Source organism: Felis catus, chromosome E2, assembly GCF_018350175.1.
Source record: "Felis catus isolate Fca126 chromosome E2, F.catus_Fca126_mat1.0, whole genome shotgun sequence".
In the NCBI taxonomy this organism is placed as follows: Eukaryota; Metazoa; Chordata; class Mammalia; order Carnivora; family Felidae; genus Felis; species Felis catus.
This window is the reverse complement of record NC_058382.1, coordinates 11,918,805-11,940,454: the sequence shown is the minus strand read 5'-3', so window position 1 is coordinate 11,940,454 and position 21,650 is coordinate 11,918,805. Positions and strand designations below refer to the sequence as shown.

The window sequence follows — 21,650 nt, the reverse complement described above, 5'->3', positions numbered from 1 at the left end:
ACTCGTTGCAAGTAAAATCCTTCCTTTTCCTTTTCTCTTTTTTTTTTTTTTTTTTTTTGTTTGTTTGTTTTGTTTTTTGGTTTTTGGTTTTTTTTTTTTTTTTTTTTGGCTTGGTTGTGTCCTTTAACTCAACACTTACCAAGAGGTGAACCCAGTTTGGGGTAAAAAGATACCCCCCTGGAGACAGAGCTACCAGATGCCAAGCCCAGCGTTCAGAAGCCAAGATTCCAGAAACCTTGGGGTGCTGAGCTCGAACCGCCCCCCTGCCAACCCCAGGGATGAACAGACCAAGCCGTCCCCCATACTCGGAGATGAACTGCTGGGCCCGTCCCTCTCCCCAGTCGGGGACGCCTGGCCCAGACCATTATCCCCCAAACATGAGCCAACGCCCTCCGGCCCCCCCGCCTGGATCTGGAGATGAACATTCCAAGACTGACACCAATCCCGACGCGGGGATGCACAGCTCCTACCTCCAAAACCTGCAAAGGCACTACCGGAGTCAGTCCCCCCAAATCCAGCTCAAGCTCGCCCATCTCTTCCCAAGGAATGCCGGGTGAGCACCTCAACACTCCGCCCCGCCAAGAAGTCTCTTTCATTGGCCACCAGTCCCCGCTTCCAACTCCTCCCATCTAGCAACAGGGCGCGATCACGACTATACACCCTCCACCCCTAGCGCCTCCGACCGGGGCGCGGTCCGGGCTGGACTCACCTCAGCGCCCCAAACAAGGTCGCCCACGGCGCCCGCCGGAGCCCATAACGCATGCGCAGGAAAGTCTGCGGACTACAATCCCCAGAAGCCCCTGCGCCGCAGCAGCCAGGAGGCCTGTGCCCCTGCTGGGGTCACCCGCACGCCAGTCATTTACCTAAAACGAAAATAACAACAATCGCAAGAGTGGTAAAATAACAGTGAAATGCTAGCAATAATGAGAACAAATCACTCTCCCCCCGTGATAATAAAGGAGAGGCAAGATTCTCTTACCACCTGGAAATGAGCACTTGTTCCCATTTTAGTGAAAATCCTTTACAGGTTTTTAACTCTGCAGACATACCCTTTAATTGTATAAACACGCAATTTTTCAATTAAAATGTATTTAAATACCCTTTTCACGGCTTGTTTCCATTGAAGGGGACTCTGGAAGATCTTCCACACTTCAGAGCTGACATAGTCCTGTAGTAGGTTTCTCCTTCTCTGAAGCAGAAAAATTAACAACCAGTGCCTTCTGTTTTTAATCAGGGGATAGCACGAGTCTGGGTGGGTGGTGGGTGGAGGTCTTATAAGAGGCCTATTTCTACAAATCACGAAGACACGGGAAGTTTTCAGATTCCCTTTGAGAAGTCTCCGCTCTTGGGACTTACTTTTTGCATTTTAAGATTCCTGTTAGAGAAAGTGTCTTTCTTTTTGTGCCATCATGGGGTAAAAAAATTGTAGGATTTCCCTAGAGGCCCACAATTCTCGCCTGGAGGAAAGCACCAAAACAAAACAAAACAAAACACAAAAACAAAAAACGGGTGAGAACACATTCTCTCTTTGCTAGCTCTGGTCCTAGACATGGGAGATAATTGAAGACCCCCATCGCCATGCCTTGGCAGGAGCTGGAGAAATAATACCCAACTATCAACTGGCGTTGCAACTTAGGCACATAAAGAGAACAGCAAAATTCTTTTGGCCTATCCCTGTCTATTGATATCTTGACATTAGTTTCCTCATGATGGAAAAAAAAAAAAAAAGTGCAATCTTCCAGGGCTGGGAGTCATCCTTAATTTTGGCAGATACTAAGTCTTTTTACTGGATAGAGGGGGATGTTTTCTTTAACGTGCTTCAGTAATATCTGCCATCAATACGTCAATTCTCCACGTTTGCATTAATTTATTCTGTAGCCTCTCCTTTATTTTAACATATATATTTTAACATTTATTTATTTTTGGGAGACAGAGAGTGAGAGGGGAAGGGGCAGAAAGAGAGGGAGACACAGAATCTGAAGCAGGCTCCAGGCTCCGAGCCGTCAGCAGAGAGCCCAGCGTGGGGCTGGAACTCACGGACCGCGAGATCATGACCTGAGCTGAAGTCGGACGCTCAACTGACTGAGCCACCCAGGCGCCCCTTAGCCTCTCCTTTTTGACCTCTCTCCTATTACTTTCTTGCTTGCCCACTCTGCTCCAACCACAGCGGGCTTAATGGTTGTATCCCCAGTGCTTAGACCCACAGTGCCTGACACATAGTACCTCTCGATTCATCAAATTTCAGTCAGAAGTAACAATTCAAGAGATAAAGATGATATGCATGTACCCCTGATGGCCAAATTGCATGACACCGTGTTACACCGGGACCCTGGGGTCCAAGGCAACAACAGGCTTAGGTGTTTTCAGTGCTGTGAGCAACACAGCTGGATGCAGGAGATCTCCCAAGTGTGTGAATGTCTGACCTGCTATCCTATCACCTCATCCTAGTGAGTGCTGGTAGATTACCTCACCAAATTGGCATGCTTTCTTCTCCATCTGGTGATGGAATAATACTAGGCTGCGTTTTATACCTGAAATATTTATATTCAGGCTAACGACTGTTCTGAGGAACAGTTACACCTCGTCTGGACCCACAAAAGCTGCTTGGGGATAGGTAGCTTAAATCTCCGACTCCACCTTATAAAATGACCACATGTCAACCTGTTGCTAGGACACAGCCTTACTGTCACAATACACTTTATACTCTATACCAGACTCGTCTCCCCAACCAACCCACTTCCGTTAGAGCCAACTCGTTCAACATCATTCTTGGTATGCTACCGATCATTCCATCGCTGACTCCACTCTGCAGATGGTGCTCTTACAACTCTCCAAACGCCCCGAAACTCGTATTAACCTTTCTACCATATGACATTCAAAGAATGACAACAGAGTAACACCTCACTTCACTTGCTGCTGATTTTGCATGGAAAGCACCGCGCTTTTACACCCAACGCAAACCAATCCATAGCGGTTACAGCACTGCCCTTGACTCTCTTGTAGCCCTTGCCGCCACTGAAATACCAGCAGCCAATTGGCAGCTGGGTAAGCTGGGTAAGGCAACCCAGTGGCATCTCAAGGCCAGCCTCCAGCAGGTAGAATGATCAGGGCACATCTACAAAAGTTGACTGTTGCCACAACCATTCCAACCGTGTGATTCTCCCACGCTTGTTAGTAGGTATGGTAGTTTCAAGACACATCCACGAATTCTCTGGTCCTCCTTCCAGGAGGCCTACTGCCCCTTCCCACAAACTAGTGGCTCCGACGGAACAGAAGAAAGCAGAAGTGATGGCGATTTCAGGGTCAAAAAAGGCACTGTGGCTTCTTGCTTGCTCTCTCCCCTCTGCTCACTTGCTCTGAGGGAAGTCTTTTGCCCTGTCATGAGGGCTCTCAGGCAGTCCTGTACAGAAGCCCGTGCGGTGAGGATCTTAGACCTTTTTCAACAGCCACTGAGGAACTGAGGCCTCCTGTTCAAGGCTCTTTTGTGCCCAGAGCCATCTTGGAAGCAGATCCTTTAAGCCCTGGTCAAGCATTCAGCAGACTGCAGCTGTAGGCAGCATCTGACAGCCAGTTCCAGAACACTGGGGATGTGCTGCCCAATTTTAAGAATCTGGGGTGGGAGGGAGGAGAGGGTGGGTGATGGGTATTGAGGAGGGCACCTTTTGGGATGAGCACTGGGTGTTGTATGGAAACCAATTTGTCAATAAATTTCATATAAAAAAAAAAAAGAATGGATTCTGGATCTTTGGCTTCATCATCATTACAACCGACTTTACAGTTTAACTGAATGCATCATTGTGAAAAATGTTAACAGATTTTTAACAGACTCCCAAAATTAAGTGCAAAAATTCCTCTCTGAAAAAAAAAAAAAAAAAAAAAAAAAAAAAAGAATCTGAGGTCCTCCTTTGGAAAGCCAGTAAGCGAGTTGAACTTTTCGACCACAAACCTCGAAGGTCTGAGGTGTAGGAATGGCGTCTACACTGGCTCTGTGGCTCTAAAACCCACCCCACGATTGGAAGGAATCACCCCGCTGCTGTTCCATAAAATACTGGAGACTTTCTTCAAGCCCCCTTCTGAAAGCTAACCATTGCACTCTGCTCGACGACTCCCAGACATGCTAACTATTCGCTTAGATAGAAGGTGCCCCTCGCCCACCTCCCTGACGTTCTTTGTCTAGTAGCCCAGGCAGCAGAGAGGAGCTCAGCCTGGACTGCGCCCCAGGTCTCGAGCCTCCCGGATGAAGAAGTCAGGCTCCCGGGAATGCCCTCTGCGAAGCCAGGCTTGGGGGCTCACTGGTCCCAGAGGGTCAGGATGCAGACTGGAGCACCACAGCTCCTCCCGGTTCTCCAGATCACCTCGTTTCTGCCCAAGCCAAAAAAAATTATGCAGCCTCTGAAAGTATCTAAATCACAAATTTCTCAGTGCATTTGTATACCTTATATTTGGTACTAGGTGCTAAGTAAACAGTAGAAAAAGCCAAAAAAAAAAAAAAAAAAAGAAAAAAAAGTATAGAGGTTGTAACAGGGATCTTTGACCATAAGGCACTGTTCCACCAGACTCATTTTTTTAAAAAAATAGCTTTACTATCGTTATAAAACTGATATATACTCTTCGTGAAAAAGTAAAATGCATAAAAGTACATGAATGTGTTACATACCCCGCATCGCACTTGCTAGAGATATGCAGTTATCATACTAACCTTTCACATTTTTTTCTTTTCTCTCTCCCTAAACATACACACACAAAACACACCAGCAAAATGGGAGTCATACTAAAATTGTTCCACAACTCTCCTGACTCACAAAATAGTTTGTGGGCAACCTTCAATGCCACTGTAGGCACTGAATATTTTTAGCGGTTTTCGCTCATTTACATGTGCCTTTATTTGTTATACTTGGAGTATTTTGTTGTTGTTGTTGTTGCTATAGTAAGAAAACTCTAAGAAACTCAGCTGGAGGCATACATCTTTTTCCACATGTGCAACTGTCTCCCAACTATCATTGACTACACCCTCATTGCCACTTCAAAGGTTATACAAATTGGACTCGATACACTGACAAATCCTTTCCAAAAAAAGACTACTTCTTTTCACTCCTACCAGTATATTCACGAGTGCCTATTTCCACAGGTCCCACCGATGGTGGCTTTGGTGACTCTATGTTCTGTTCTGACAAGTTAAAGGGGTATTTCTGGGTTTTTTTAAATGCTCTAATATGTATCTTTAAAAACACGAGGAAACGAGACGAACAGGGCAGAAATATTCATGATAGCAATAAATTAACCAATAAATTCAATGCAATGCCAGTCGGACTGTGTTTTTAAAACTTGATAAAATGCAATGGTCCTGCCATACAGCACGGCCTGTCTAGGAGAGCAGTGTATCTCTAGGAGATAAAACACATTCACCCCAGCATGATAAAAACATGATGGCGATACATCACTTGGAGATACACCTGCCAAGAGACAGACTCTCTAACTGTTCCCAGCTTCAGCCTTCTGCCTTCTGAAAGTGACTTGCCCTACCAATGTGCACATCATCTCTCCATTTTTGTAGAAACCATCTTCTAAAAGGTACGCACGATGTTGGTTTTAGTAAGGTGATGACTTTTTCCGACATTTGTCCCGTGTGTAGGTATTCCCCCCCACCACGGCCCCCCAGCAAGGAATCCACGTTCACAGTCTGCTCCTCGGACACACTCCTATGTCATTCGTAAAAAGCTCCCTCCTGGGCCGACTCTGATGAGAGCGGCGATTTTTACCGAGGCCCCGCCGTACTTCAAGGACGGTCCTCTGGGGGACAGACCCTTGGAGAGCAAAGTTTGCCACGCAAGTGCTTTTCTCATCTATCAACCTGCCGGATCGTCCCTTCCTGGGCAGGCCAACTGCTGTGATGGGTCACCCTCCACCGGAGCCCTCCCTGCGCATCCCGTTCGCAAAGCCTTCCTCCTGCGTCGGCGCTCAGACGGGCGTCAAGTTCGGAGTTCTGCCTCAGCGCGCGTCTGCTTCTCCGGTTTCTCGCCAGCGTGCGCTCGCTGATGATTCCGCAGCCCTGAGCTGTAACTGAAGCCCTTCCCGCACTCCCCGCACTTGTAGGGCTTCTCGCCGGTGTGGACCCTCTGGTGGACGTGAAGACAGGAGCTTCGCCCAAAGCCCTTCCCGCACTCCTCGCATCTGTAGGGCTTCTCGCCAGTGTGGACCCTCTGGTGGCCTTGAAGATGTGAGCTCTGACTGTAGCCCTTCCCACACACGTCGCACCTGTAGGGCTTCTCTCCGGTGTGCACCCTCTTGTGACTGAGGAGACCAGAGCCGTACCTGAAGCCCTTGCCACATTCGTAACACGTGTAGGGCTTCTCCCCCGTGTGCAGTCTCTGGTGGGTGCGAAGATTTGAGCCGTAACTGAAGCCCTTGCCACACTGATCACACGTGTACGGCTTCTTCCCCGTGTGGATCCGCTGATGTTTGTAGAGGCTTGACGTGCACCGGAAACCCTTCCCGCACGCTTCGCACTTGTAGGGCTTCTCGCCGGTGTGGACCCTCTGGTGGATGAGGAGCCCCGAGCTGTAACTGAAGCCTTTGCCGCACTCGGCACACTTGTAGGGCTTCTCGCCGGTGTGGGTCCTCTGGTGGATGAGGAGGTCGGAGCTGTAAATGAAGCCCTTCCCACACGCGTCGCACACGAACGGCCTCTCCCCCGTGTGGACCCTCTGGTGACTGTGAAGGTCCGAATTGCGCCGGAAGCCCTTCCCGCACTCGCCGCACTTGTAGGGCTTCTCCCCGGTGTGGACCCTCTGGTGGACGTGGAGGTCCGAGCTTCGGCCGAAGCCCTTCCCGCACTCGCACTTGTAGGGCTTCTCCCCCGTGTGCAGCCTCTGGTGCCGGAGCAGCCCCGAGCTGTAGCTGAAGCTCTTCCCGCACACGTCGCAGTCGAAGAGGCGCTGCCCCGTGTGAACCCGCTGGTGGGCCCGGAGGTACGAGTTGTAGCTGAAACCCTTGTCGCACTGGTCGCACCGGTAGGGCTTCTGCCCCGCGAGCGCCTTCCGGTGGCTGCTCGGGTGGGAGCCGCACGAGAAGCCCTTCCCGCACTCGGCGCCGCAGCCGAAGGGCTTCTCCCCCGGGTGCACGTGCCGGTGCTTGTGGAGCGCGGACTTGGCGTAGAAGCCCTTGCCGCACTCGCCGCACGCGTAGGGCTTCTCGCCCGTGTGCAGCCGCCGGTGCACCTGCAGCACCGAGCTGTAGCTGAAGCCCTTCCCGCACTCGCCGCACTTGTAGGGCTTCTCCCCGGTGTGGACCCGCTGGTGGACGAGCAGGTTTGAGCTTCGACCGAAGGCCTTCCCGCACTCCTCACACGCGTAGGGCTTCTTTCCCGTGTGCACGCCCTGGTGGATGAGCAGAATCGACTGATACCGGAAGCCCTTCCCGCACACGTCGCATCGGTAGGGCATCTCCCCGGCGGGGGCCCGGGGCCGGCTGGGACCGCACGCGTTCTGCCGGAGGCCCCGGGCGCGCTCGTTACCCTTGGAGGGTTTCTCGTCCGTGGGGGTCCTCTGGGGCCTCTCGAGGTGGGCGGTCTGCCTCAAGCCCGTACCACCCTCGGGACATCTACGGGCTTTCTCTTTCCAGGGAGCTCTGGGCTGGGCGGGAAGGTGCGAGGCGCCCCTGAGGCCATCTCCTCGTTCGCTGCTTCTCAGGTCATCCTCTTCCGGGGCAGGGTGACGGAGGGTTGACTTTTTCAGGCCGTCTCTTCCACAGCGCTCGCGATCACAGGGTCTCTCTCTTTCCGGTAACCTGTGGTCATCGTGACAACGTGAAACCCAGCGGAAGCCGAAACCGTCCCACTCAGGTTTATACGTTGTACCCTGCGTGTCAAGTTTTTTACACCTTTCCAGAACATTCCACGACTCGTTCACAAAGGCTTTCATCCAAGATTCTTGAACGGATACCGGTCTTATAGCTTTCCAGGGTGGAAACGCTTGATTTTCCGAACTGATGGGTCCTTGAAGACCGCCGGCCAGATTGTCAATTTGCGACCCCCGAGGAGATGCTCCTTCCCACCCCTGGCAGGGAGAAGCGTCCTCCGAGAACTGGAAGTCCTTCCCTTGAAGATTCACTCTACGGTCTTGACTCCCAGTTAATTCAGCAGCCGCCTGTTCCCCGATTTTCCAGTAGGACAGCTCTCTGTAGGAAAGGCACTTAAGTTCCCTTTCTTGAATATACTCCAGATCCTTTTCACTCTTGTCTCCTGTGGGGTGAAAGACAGTTCAGAGATGAGAACAAGTACAAGAATGGCTCAGGGATCTCAAGCCAAGTCAGGCTTTCAGGCCCGGACCAGTAACGTCCTGGAGCAAAATCCACCTGTGTGTATCATAACTACCAAGGCACTTCTTTTGTATCTGGAAAAAAAAAAAAAAAAAAAAAAGAAGAGGTTCCTATTAATAAGCTTCGTAACCAGACATTAAATGACCCTACTAGCAATGAACTGCATCTCATCTAGCTGCCCAAGCGAGAAAGAAATTCCAAACAGATTCCTACAGAGGAGATTCACTTCTCCGCTTAATGTTGTTGTTCATAACAATAATATCCAACATTATTATGATGCTTCCTACAGTGCTGACGATATACACCGATTAACTCACTTAACCCTCAGAATAACACTGAGGTGGGAACCCTTATCATTTTTGTTTAACGGATGAGGGATCCAGGGCACAGAGAGGGTGAGTGACCCAGTGAAGTCACTCCACCATGCGGTGCCGAAGGAAGTGGGCAGGGAGTCAAAAGGGAAGTCCGGTTTCAGAGCCATACTGAGCACTGCCTCCCAGAGTGAATCTGTGAGCACGTGTGAGCCGAACTCGGGGGAGAAACAAAGCACCAAATCCTCCAAAGTGCACCAGCTGTGTCCCGGCTTCCAGAAGCGTATCGAATAGGAATCCACATGATACTGACAGGGCACAGAGGCATAAACATGTTCAGCTTCTCTCTGTCACCAACTGCAAGCCATCAAACCATCACGTTTACCACGTAGTTCAAGGTTAAAGAAATCTGCCCATGCTTTTTGATATTCCTTATTGGCGATTCTTATCATCATGGGCCAGAATAACACAAATCTGTTCATACCCGAGGACTTGTAGGATATTGGAGACAAATGAGAAATCCATCAGTGGACTCTCAATATGCTGGAAGAGTCTCTCTGCCACTGGCCTATCTTAATGCTGACCGGCTGTTTCTAGCAAAGGGAGGAAAGTCCAGGGACCCCTCAGTCACTCTGGATATGTTACTCTCTGAAAAGCATGAAGAATCCATGTGAAGGTGGGGACCGAGGAGCGGAAATGAGGTCGGAGAACAATCACCTACCATAGTACAAGTGTCCACAGGCAAGATCAAGGTCAGAAGGGGCCTCTGCATGACAAGTTCACCCCACCCCTGCCTGCGTCAGACCCCAGACTGCATGGTTCTTGCCCGGGCGTGCATCTCTCGGGAGTTTCTCTGTTACCCAAGTCTCTCTACCTTGTTCCATGGAGGTGCCTTATCAGGTTTGAAAGGTTGTTGCCCTGAAAATCCAAGGCTTAGGGTCATTTGTGAGGTGCAAAAAATGACCAAAAAATGTAGTCCTGATCTTTCGAGTTCCCCGGGAACAAGAACATTCCAATCAAGGTAAGTGTGGATTACCCAGACATTCCCCTTACCCAGAGAGAGCAGGTTCTGGAAGTTCTCCAGCATCACATCTCGGTACAGCTTCCTCTGGGTGGGGTCTAGAAGCCTCAGCTCCTCCTCGGTGAAGACCACAGCCACGTCCTTGAAGGTCAATGGCTCCTAAAAGGTGAGACACCATTAACACAAACACGTACCAGATGAAAGGCAAACTTGGCGTCACTAAGAAGGGTAGACAAGCACGCACGCAGTTGCTCGGTCTGACGAGTCAAATCAGGTTTTGTTAATGTCTGATGCCAACAATGTCGGTTCTTACCAACTGATCTTCCGTGGTTATCCACAGAGCAGAGCAACAAACATTCTTCGCTCAGTGTGAGCACTTCAGAGGGCAATTCTATGGAGCTACAATGCTTCCATCATGTGGTCTGTCCATTTTACAATTTTTTTATAAGTTTTAAAAAAAAATTTTTTTAACATTTATTTCTGAGAGAGAGAGAGAGAGAGAGAGAGAGAGAGAGAGAGAGAAAGACAGAGCACAAGTAGAGGAAGGGCAGAAAGACAGGGAGACACAGACTCTGAAGCAGACTCGAGGCTCTGAGCTGTCAACACAGAGCCCAACGTGGGGCTCGAACCTGCGGTGCCCCTCAAGTTTGTTTGTTTGTTTGTTTGTTTGTTTTTTTCAACGTTTATTTATTTTTGGGACAGAGAGAGACAGAGCATGAATGGGGGAGGGGCAGAGAGAGGGAGACACAGAATCGGAAACAGGCTCCAGGCTCTGAGCCATCAGCCCAGAGCCCGACGCGGGGCTCGAACTCACGGACCGCGAGATCGTGACCTGGCTGAAGTCGGACGCTCAACCGACTGCGCCACCCAGGCGCCCCAAGTTTGTTTTTTTTTTTTAAGTGTATTTATTCATTTTGAGAGAGGCGGAGACAGCACAAGTGGGTGAGGGGCAGAGAGCGAGGGAGAGAGAGAACCCCAAGCGGGTTCCATGCTGCTGGCGCAGAGCCTAATGAGGGGCTTGAACTCATGAAACCGTGAGACCCTGACCGGAGCCAAAACCAAGAGCTGGATGCTTAACTGACTGAGCCACCCAGGGGTGCCTTGACTCTCACTTACAGAATACCAACTTTTCCTCCAAAATGACTGTTTCAACAGTGCCTGATGTTAAGAGTGCCCACATCTGCACACACCTCCAGATCACCTCCTCGGTTCTTCACCAACCAGCCCCTCGCCCCTCCATCAGCAGTGGGGCAAATCCTGCTCTTTGCCGCCCCTGCCCCCACCCCCTCCACACACACACACGCCTTTGACGGGTTTCCATGTCAGCACCTGTCAGAAGCAACCAACGGGTGTTTATGCGACCATGTCCCCAGCCAGAGGAGGCCTCTGAAGCGGCGGTGGAGTTTCACATCATGCTGTGTCATCCTCAGTTGTGAACTGTGGCCCACGGCCTTCGAGCAAATTGCTCTAGTCCACTGAGGAAGACAGCGGCGTTGTAAACACAGCGAAACACAGCGATCAACTGTATCGTGATACTCGCCGTCCTTCTCGAGAGGGAGACAATTGCGTATGAGGGACTTCAGAATTCCACTTTGCCTGCAGCCTGTCCCAGGAATACCTGTAACAAGGTCTTACGAAGTACAACTTGAGCTGTGGTTCTATACATAATTTAAAAAAGAAATTTTTTTTTTACTATTTTTGAGAGAGAGACAGACAGAGTGCAAGTGGGGGAGAGCAGAGAGAGAGGGAGACACAGAATCCGAGGCAGGCTCCGATTTCTGAGCTGTCAGCACAGAGCCCAATGTGGGGCTTGAACTCACAAACTGTGAGATCATGACCTGAGCCAAAGTCAGAGGCTTGATTGACTGAGCCAGGCACCCAGGTGCCCGTATACATATTTAACTTAAAAAAAAAAAAATTCATGGGTTCATTTTTAAGAAGGAAGGCAAAGTAGCTTTAGTAGTAAGTTTTCCTTTTTTTTTTTTTTTCAGTTTATTTATTTATTTTGAGAAAAAGAGATAGAGAGAGAACAGGGGAAGGGCAGAGAGAGGTGGGGCGGGGGGAGAGAGAATCCCAAGCAGGTTCCATGCCATCAGTATGGACCCCGATGGGGGCTCGAACCCACGAAACCATGACATCATGACCTGAGCTGAAGTCAGACACTTAAGTGAGCCATCCAGGTGCCCCCATAGTAAGGTTTAATGCATGCATGTCTATATATGACTCATTCCATAAATGTTCAGTACCTATAAAACAGTATTAGACACAGGAATTCCAGAGATAACGAAGAAAATAACAGCCCTGCCTCTGTGGGGCTTGTGCCCACAGTCCCCAAGATCCCTTCCAAGATCCATGATTCGCTAGAAGGACTCACAGGACTCAGTACATAGTCATACTCACAGCTTGTGCTTAGTATGGTTAAAAAACAAAGCAAAATCATGGGGCACGTGGGTGGCTCAGTGGGCTAAGCATCCGACTCGGCTCAGGTCACGATCTCAGTCTGTGGGTTCGAGCCCCATGCCGGGCTCTGTGCTGACAGCTCAGAGCCCGGAGCTGGCATCAGATTCTTGTCTTCTTCTCTCTTTGCCCCTCCCCCACTTGTTCATTTTCTCTCTCTCTCTCTCTCTCAAAAATAAGTAAATAAATCACTTTAAAAAAATCAGCTGAGGGAAAGAGCATGTGGAGTGAAGTCTGGAGGAAGCAGGGTGCAACCGGGTGTGTTCTGTGACAAATCTCAGCCACGCATAGAACTACACACTGGACCCCATGGGTCCTGGCAGATCTCTGAACATGGGCGTGGTCTCGGGGAGCCCTGAACCAGGAGGTGAGGGAACTTGGCCATGGTTACACAGCCAGTAAGAGACAGGGTTCGAGTTCAAACTACAACATGAGCACACAGAGTCTAGTCCCAGAGCCACTGTACTTTAACTTTAACAACTGTCCTATACGGGCCAACCTGTGTGTTACCAGGGGGCCAGAAATGCGTGTATAAAGCAGATAATTTGCAGAAAAATCACTGTAAGGCAGGCTCTAGCCTACGTATCTTTACGTGGTTTATCTAATTTAACCCGGATATTATGGTATTTGCAGAATACCATATTTTTGCAGAAAAATCACTGTAAGGCAGGCTGATATTTGCAGAAAGTATTTGCAGAAAAATCTGATATTTGCAGAAAAATCACTGTAAGGCAGGCTCTAGCCTACGTATCTTTACGTGGTTTATCTCACTGAACCCTCACAAAACTCACAGAAAGCGAGAACTTTCTGGAGCACCAGGAATGCTCTCTTGTCTGCTCTCTTACCGGTAACTGCTCACAAGGTAGTTACTGTTGCTATCTGCATTTCACCGACGAGAAAACGGGGCTCAGAAAGCGAATGCTACGTGTCGAACAACATACGCTTCGGAAGCCTGAGTCGGGACTGGACTCGGGCAGCCCGAGTAACGACGCTGAAACCACCCAGCCCTACCGCCGCCCAAATGAGCTTGGAGGCGCCAGACCAGAGGAACCCACCTCCCCACTCGGGAGGGAGAGCGCCACCAACACAGCACATTTCCGAGCAGAATCCCAGATCGATCCCAAGACCAGAGGCAGCGTCACAGGGGAGAAACGTCGGGCCAGAGGCAGCCGATGTGACAATTACACAGTTGTGGCCCTGCCGCTAACTCCCGAATCTTTACAACCAGTCCTGCCTTCTGCACTGAGCCCTGCCTACTCCGCCTGCCGCCTGGACGCCTAAAAGGTATCGCGAAGCAAAAACAGCCCAACTGGAAGGGAGTCTTTCCTCCCAAATAGTTCCCTTCTCGTCTCTCTGACGTGGGCAAACGCAAGTACCATCTGCCTTAAAGGCATTGCCTGGATTCTTTCCTTTTCTTCATTTCTTACATCTGATTCATTAAAAAAAAAAAAAAAAAAAAAAAAATTCATGGGGCGCCTGGGTGGCTCAGTCAGTTAAGTGTCTGACTCTCGATTTCAGCTCAGGTCACAATAGCACGGTTAGTGAGTTCGAGCCCCGCGTCAGCCTCTGTGCTGGCGACGCGAAGCCTGCTTGGGATTCTCTCTCTCTCCTCTCTTTCTCTCTCAAAATAAATAAAAATAAACTTAAAAAAAATTCTGCCACTTATTATTCCAAAGTATACTTCAAGCTTCTCCCTGTAACTACTTCTACCTCTCTAATGTGACTGGTCATCGTCCTCCGCTTGGATGATCGCACAGACCTCCTCCCAGTTCATCCTGCCTACGTCCCTCAAGATACTTCAGAGCCCTCATCTTGTGTTTAACCCGTTACTACCGGTCTCCCCCTTCTAGAAGGCCAGCCCCATGAAGGCAGGGGTGGTATCTGTTTTGCTCTCTGATGTATCACCAGGGCTTAGAATGATGTTTGGCCCATAGTAGGTGTGCAACAAACGTTTGCTGAATGAAGAGAGAAAGACTAACTCTTGAACCTCAGAGGTACATGCTCAATATAAATAGTAAAACAACACAGAGACATACAACTCAGTAGAGCAGAGTACAGTATACAGGAATGGTCACGTCCTATAAAAGCTAAGTCAACTGCCATTTTTCTTTCTCTTTCTCCACATATATAACGCACACACCTATTTTTTTTTTTTTAACTTTTTTAGTTTGTTTATTTTGAGAGAGAGAGAAAGCACACGAGCAGGGGAGAAAGAGAGAGCACACAAGCAGACAGAGAGAAAGGGAGAGAGAAAGAATCTGAAGCAGGGCAGAGCCTGACATGGGGTTCAAACTCACAAACTGTGAGATAATGACCTCAATGGAAATCAAGAGTCAGACGCTTAACCAACTGAGCCACCCAGGCATCCCCATATACACCTATTAAGTATATACATGTTTATATACATATATACGTATATGTATACATAAACATATACAAAAATATATAAATGATAAAGTCAGCATTTCAGTTGACCTACAGATGAATGATTAATAAATGGCACTGTCCTGACTGGCTATCCATCTTGAAGAAAATGACATTAAATGTCAACCTTAGGCCACTTACAAAAACCAGTTATAATCATTTTAGAGATTAAAACGTTTTTAATCTAAATAAAAACCCATTTAGGTGCTTTTTTTTTTAATTAAAAAAGTTGTTTTTTTAATGTTTAATTTTGAGAGACAGAGACAGCGTGTGAGCTGGGGAGGCGGCAGAGAGAGGGAGACACAGAATCTAAAGCAGGTTCCAGGCTCCGAGCTGCCAGCACAGAGCCTGACATGGGGCTCGAACCTACAAGCCACAAGATCATGACCTTAGCTGAAGTCAGACGCTTAACCGACTGAGCCACCCAGACGCCCCCATTTAGGTGCCTTTCTGATTAAGCTTAGAATGGGTAAGGCCTTTTGCAGCTAGGTATCGAGCCATATTTTCAAAAGGGAACTAACAAATCATTTAACTGTGTACAAATTTTACACTTCTTTATGGTCAACTCACCATTCAGAAAGTAAAAATTGAGAGAAAGTAACTTTAACACTTTTGATGGGCATGAGTTAACAACCCTACTCTTGAAAGAGCTCCTGTCATTAATGAAAAATGGACAAAAGCATTTCATAAGCGATTTATAGGTGAGAAAATACAGCAGCAAATATATCTATGAAAGATGCTTATCATGCACCTACTGTGTGAGGAACTACAAAATCATAGGTCTTGGCCACATACCCTCCTCCATCAGATTAGCAAAAATGTTTAGTACTGATATATAGCCTGGGGGGAAAACTTGCCAAAAAGAAAATTAATCAGAATTTTTAGAAGCGTGACCAAAAAAACCCACTCCTACGATTAGGGGAAAATAAAACCTCAAGAGACGAGCCAACCAGCAGAATGAACATCACTGAAGCACAAGCCGGTGAACTGGAAAACAGAGCAGCCTCCTGGAAGGTGACAGAAAATTCCGAAGAGGAGAAGTTTAAGAACAGGGAAGATAGATCTGGAAGTTACACCTTCCGTAATGGGAGTTCCGGCAGGACCACATGAATAAAATGACAGTAACGGCAGACAGACATCCAGGCAGAGAGAGAATTAAGGCCAGGAGACCGCAGAGCAAAGGCGATAAACGTGTGATCCTTGAAAATGACGCTCGGCCAAGATGCCATGTATAAACACGACAGACCTTTCTGAGAAAAAGCGCTAAACTAACCAATAAATAAGCACGAGCTTTGCTCACCAGAAGGTGAATGGAGAAGGGAGAGAAAGACCAGCATGAGACATAATGCCAGTTCCGAAAGTAAGAATGAAGACTCTTCAGCTTCGGCAACGTGCCATCCGCAAATTCCGTTCGCCTAAAGGCACAGACATTGTCCAGCACAGAAACGGTCAGCGGAGACAGCATCCGCAAGTCTTCTTTGGGAAAAGCAAATCGTGGAATGACGCTGAGCCAGCCAACAGGCAAGTCAGTGACGCCAGGACTACAGAAACCAGAGACAGGTGGCGGACAATGACCGCTACGGAGAGAACTGACACAAGCTCACTGTGGGAATCGGTGGTGACAACCCTCAGAAGGTGATGACGGTAACGACAGGATCATACCAGGAGCTGGTGGGAAGTAGAACCGTGTTAATTTCTTCAGCCCTCGTGGCGGGAAGTTCCCCAATAACATTTACAATTAAAGCGTACAGTAAGGAAGTAACTCAAACCTTCCGAATTTTTCCATAACGTCTTTTCGTAAAAAAAGGAAGCTTTGTAAAATAATTTTGCACGCGCCGAAAAGAGCACGTACTTAAAATTTTGCAAACTGCTTTGATTTCTTTTTCTTGCAACCTAAAGGAAAAATGAGTTAACACATATGCACAGATCTACGGTGTGTGTGTATGTGAGAGAGAGAGCGAGCGCGTCTTTCCATGTCCTGATATTTTCATCAGCTTGTGACCACATTTGACAGTGGCACAGGACCTGGACGTGAGAAGAAACAAAATGTAACAGTCCATCAATCCAACATCAATCCAATGGACGGACATGGAGTCCACCCCACGGTTTTTTCTCTTTTTTTGCTGTTACGAACAACGTTGTAATGATCAGTCTTTGAATACTCGCTCTGATTTGGAATGAATTCTTAAGAGTAGGAAATATTGGAGCAGACGTGTGCAGAACTTCCAAGAAGACTAAAAATGCCCCTTTCAATGGTGTGAACGCACCATCTCTCCATCTGGCTAACAGTGAGAGCTGACCTTTCAAATCTTTGATCTGCTAGAAAAGAAAAAAAAATCAGTATCTCATTTCAATCTGTATCACTTTATTTTTTTTGTTAATGTTTTGATTTATTTTTGAGAGACAGAGCACGAGTGGGGGAGGGGCAGAGAGAGAGAGAGAGAGAGAGAGAGAGAGAGAGAGAGAGAATTTGAAGCAGGCTCCAGGTTTTGAGCCGTCAGCACAGAGTCGGATGTGGGGCTCGAACTCATGAACCGTGAGATCATGACCTGAGCCAAAGTCAGACACTCAACTGACTAAGCCACCCAGGCACCCCTGTATTACTTTAATAGAAGCTGATCGGACTTTTCATATAATTGTTGGCCATTTGTACTTCTGTTTTTCTCCCTTCCTGAACAAGAATGCTTGGGTCTTTGAACCCGTCAAAAATAAAGACATTAGAATTTCTAATTTTGTCGTAGACGAAATGTTTTTTCCCCTAATATGCTCTTTTAGCCTTGTTCATGGGGTACTTTTTGTAGGGTGTATTCACCTGGACACAAGGACACCTGGAAAGGAATCAGAGAAATGTCCCACGGAGGAGATAAACTCGGACACAGAAGGATTCATTTGTAATTATTCACCCAATACACTGTTTCCTCGACTCCCTTTTACCAAGGGAGGGAGATATTTTTACACTCCGATGCCTGACGTGTGATTTCTGGAAAGAAAAGCGATCTCAACCCACCTGAAACTGTCCTGTCCTCCCCATCCTGGGAAAGGGCTGAGACTTGAGAACGGAGAGCTGCGGGAGGAGAAGGAAGGCCATGAGAAGATGTGGCTCCTGCCTGTGTTTGCAGACTCTCTACCTGGACCTCAGCAACGTCTGCTGCGTCACGAACTGGTTTCTTCTCTCTCCACACCCGGCTCGATTCTCCCCCACCGCACCCCCTTCATGAACTCTCAACCTCTCTCCCTAGGCCTTGAGGTCAAAGTCTCCATGGTTACCTCTCCCAGGTTTTCCCAGAGCAGCAGCAATTTTATGTCTCCTCTGATCTTCCTAAGCCAGAGAAGCAAAAGATCTGGGCCTTCTTCATTCTTGAGGTTCTCCAAGCTCTGACAAGGAATGTCAGATGGCTACCTGGGCTCAGAAGGACCTGCCTTCCTCTGCATGCTCCCCAGCCTGGGTGGTTCCCGCACTCCGGGGACCTGTGGGCTCAAGAGGGAACTTGACTTTATGGAGTCCTTTCTTCTGGGCCCCAAAGCTCTGGGTCTCCAGAACGGTTCACACCCTGTAGCCATCATTCATTCAGCGGACACTGACTGAGTCGCTGTATGCATAGTCCCTGCTCTGGAGAGACTCACCGTCCACAGAGCCAAGGATGCTGCAGGTGGCTGGGGACAATCTGAGAGGTTTCTGTGGGGAGGGCTGAGCAGAAGTGTCACAGGGAGACACAGGGCCCTACAGAAGGGTGCAAACGCCACAAACACAGGACACCTATGTTCTGTGAAAGAAAATCTGGAGTGTAAAAGCTTTACTAATACAACACTGTAGGCCTCACAGAAGAAATGATGAAAAATCCCTGTCGTCGGGGCGCTTGGCTGGCTCAGTCGAAGAGCATGAGACTCTTGATCTCAGGGTTGTGAGTTTGAGCCCCACACTAGGTGGAGAGATTACAAAAGAAAGAAAGAAAGAAAAGAAAAAAAGAAAAAGAAAAAGAAGAAAAAATCCCTGTCCTCGAGGGTTCTATCAATCAAGATACAGGTTAGCAAAGATCTTCTAAATCAGAGTTTGTAACCTTTTCTGTTCAATGGCCTCCTTTGTCAGTCTGGTGATACTTATGGGTTCTTACTCGGAATGATGTTGTGAAAGCATAAAATAAAACACACAGGGTTACTTTAAAGGCTAATTATACCGGAATACAATGTTCAAAAATAATAAAACACCAAGGATGTGCTTCTTTTTACACATTAAATATCAAGAATGAATCAACTGCTGGAATTTCCAAAAAGTAATGAGCATAAGTAATATTCTGAAACATCTACACCAACTACAATATAAAAACATCTATGATTTACCTGAATAACAGAGTCACCGGTTCTGATAATACTACTGTGGTCTGTCACCTGCATTCATAATCAAAGGAAATACTAATTTCCAATATGACTGGTGCACATTTTTTTTTCCCCACTCGGGTTCATGATCACCCTGCATTATGCCCACGGACTTGCGTTCAAGAACCCCTTCCGTAAGGGAGTCCTTCTGCCACCACCAGATTGAATTAGTCACCCCGGAACCCCAGAACCATTTTGTAGAAACTGCTGGCTTGCCACCTTTCACACAGCTGCCCTGTTAAGATCTCTAAGTCATCAAGAGAATGGGGTCCTCTACCTTCATTCGTGGTCTCCATTTTGCACGGGGTTGGCACACTGGACACGCTTAGCAAATTTCATCAGTGGGGTGTGGAGCACAGAGATGAACAGAACTCTCGGCACGGGCCCGGAGCTAGTCAGTAGGCAGCAGAAACACCCTGACCATAAGCTCCTTCCTTTTGCCTCTTTGCCTGATCTCCTTTCTCCTGAGACTCGAGCCACAGGGCAGGTTCATAGGAACGTACATAGGAGCTTAGGGTGCCTGCTCTAAGATACTCCCTGTACTGTACTGAGTCAGGAGCTCATGTCTCCACCTTGAGCTAGCCATCGGTCCCAGGCCATCGGTCCCAGGCCTCTGGCAAGCGCCTCCCTGTCTCCCACCGTTTGTGCACTGCCCTGCCCCAGGGATTGTCCTCTAAAGCAAGTGTGGAGAGGTGCCTGGGTGGGTCGGTCAGTTAAGCGTCAGACTTCAGCTCAGGTCATGATCTCACGGTTCGTGGGTTCGAGCCCCACGTCGGGCTCTGTGCTGACAGCTCAGAGCCTGGGGCCTGCTTCGGATTCTGTGTCTCCCTCTCTCTCTGCCCCTCCTCCACTCATACTCTGTCTCTCTCGCTCCCCAAAACAATAAAATACCAATACAAATACAAATAAAGTTAGGTCACTCCTCCGGCCAAGAACTTCACCTCACTCAAAACCTCTGCCAAAGGCCTTTCAAAAGGCTTAAAGACCCTATGCTATCTGACTTCCCAATACCCAATTCCCTACCGATCCTTCCTCTTTCTCACTCTGCTCACCCTCTCTGGCCTCCACACTTCTTCAAATGGACCCTGCCTTCAATGCTGTTCCCTTTCCCCAGCGTCCACAGGCCTCTCTCTTCCTTTGGATCCCTACTCACCTACTCACCACCCTGTCAGTGAAATCATCCCTGGTTATCCCACACAATTGCAAGTCCCTCTGCCAGTTCTCCCAAAGCATCTTCCCTGCTTCATTGTCCTCTGTGAAGCTTAGCTAACCTACCATTTTTCTTGTTTACTATCTTCCTGTACCCATGAGAGTATGAACTCTGTGAGGGCTGGGATTTTAGTCAGCTCCAAGCAACAGGGTAAGCACTCAACACATATTTAAATGGGAGAAGGGGGGCGGGGGAGCCTGGGTGGCTCAGCCAGTTAAGTGTCAGATGTCAGCTCAGGTCATGATATCACGGTTTGAGTTCGAGCCCCGTGTTGGGCTCTGTGCTGACAGCTCAGAGCCTGGAGCCTGCTTCTGATTCTGTGTCTCCCTCTCTCTCTGCCCCTCCCCTGCTCACGCTCTGTCTCTCTCTCTCAAAAATAAACAAACATTAAAAAAATTTTTTTTTTTAATGAAATCAATGGGAGAATGGGACTAATGCGAACTCAACCTGCTGACACTTGGATCCTGGGTCTTTTGAGACCAGCTACAGAGCGGGATGGTTTTGTTCTGCAGTTTGTTCGCTTAATCAATTACATGCAAAGGACCATGCAGGGCATGCTGGGACACGATGGTGATCAGGGCAGGCAAGGACTCTGCGCGCGAACAGCTAACATTCTAGCCGGGAAGACAGCACACATTCACTGAAGTTCTACTTTTATGCCAGGTGCTTAGGTTTAAGGAAAGATACACTCCTTTACCATATGGAGCTCACACTGGACAAAGAGGACGAACAATACAACTGGCGCCAAAGGCACTGGGATAAAGGGGTCATGGGACTAAGGGATGCTGCAAAGGTAGAAATGACAGGACTAGACGAATAATGACACGTGAGGGTGAAAAGGAGAAGTCAAATATGAGTCTGGAGTTGAAGTTTAAAGAAAACAGGTAAATTATGGCGTTTTAATCCAGCTAGCAAGACGAGAGGCAGGGGTGGGAAGTTGCTGGTCTTCACTCTTAACACCGAGGTTGTCACACGGCCTGGGTCTAAGTTCTGGCTCAGCCACTCTGTAGCTGTGTTAACACCAGAAGAGAGAGAAATCTCTGAATGAGCCTGTTCTTTCTGCTGTTAAGTGAAGACAGTACTTCTCACTCACAGAGTTGACAGAATCAAGTCTCTCTCTGTGACACACGTACACGGGCATACCCATTTGAATGAAGTTCAGAGTCTAGTACGTGGTACACGGAAAATCCTCAGCCAACGACTGTCACTGCTGTCATTCGCTCGCCCCACCACCAACCCGGGAATACAGGCACCCATTCGGTTAACAAAGACACGTTCAGTGTCCCACTCTGTCTCGGACGCTGTAACAAAACCCTGGGGACACAGGACCAAGTAAGATGGGCAAGGTGCTCGTCCTTATGGTGCTTGCATTCTGGCGGGTCAACAGGTCTTACAGGTAAGGTGATCTCTGATTACAAAAGGGGCAAGGACGAAAATAAGTTGAACGGGACAGATTCTCGTTCTGGGTCAGAACACAGGGGGCAGGTGTGGGAGACGCAACATGAATCAGGTCGTCGTGGACAGTCTCCGAGACCCG

At 48.4% G+C, this 21,650-nt stretch overlaps 2 protein-coding genes across 15 annotated transcripts in view; both read right to left on the bottom strand.

Moving 5' to 3' along the window:
* ZNF285 (zinc finger protein 285) overlaps window positions 1-1,990 on the bottom strand; it is a 53,437-nt gene extending 51,447 nt beyond the window's left edge. For 4 of the 8 annotated variants that reach the window (XM_019819419.3, XR_002149821.3, XR_002149822.3 and 1 more), the window contains exon 1: window positions 471-1,990. Coding sequence is in view for 1 of the 8 variants with exons in the window: in XM_023245161.2 (XP_023100929.2) it covers window positions 710-762 (53 nt within the window). In the remaining 7 variants the exon portion in view is untranslated. The remainder of the gene's footprint in view (window positions 1-470) is intronic. The other 4 variants (XM_023245161.2, XM_019819420.3, XR_002149819.3 and 1 more) reach the window with 1 other exon arrangement.
* A 3,255-nt stretch (window positions 1,991-5,245) lies between these two features.
* The window catches only part of LOC101097528 (zinc finger protein 180), a 68,555-nt gene continuing 52,150 nt past the window's right edge, over window positions 5,246-21,650 (bottom strand). The window contains exons 1-5 of one of the 7 annotated variants that reach the window (XM_045046574.1): window positions 17,537-17,593; window positions 16,299-16,845; window positions 15,830-16,197; window positions 9,681-9,807; window positions 5,246-8,239 (exon numbers count right to left, since the gene is read on the bottom strand). In XM_045046574.1, the coding sequence (XP_044902509.1) occupies window positions 5,970-8,239; window positions 9,681-9,807; window positions 15,830-15,994 (2,562 nt within the window). In that variant the 5' untranslated portion in view covers window positions 15,995-16,197; window positions 16,299-16,845; window positions 17,537-17,593 and the 3' untranslated portion in view covers window positions 5,246-5,969. Of the gene's footprint in view, window positions 8,240-9,680; window positions 9,808-9,961; window positions 10,120-15,829; window positions 16,846-17,536; window positions 19,692-21,650 lie in introns of those variants that run through there. The other 6 variants (XM_019819405.3, XM_045046575.1, XM_045046576.1 and 3 more) reach the window with 6 other exon arrangements.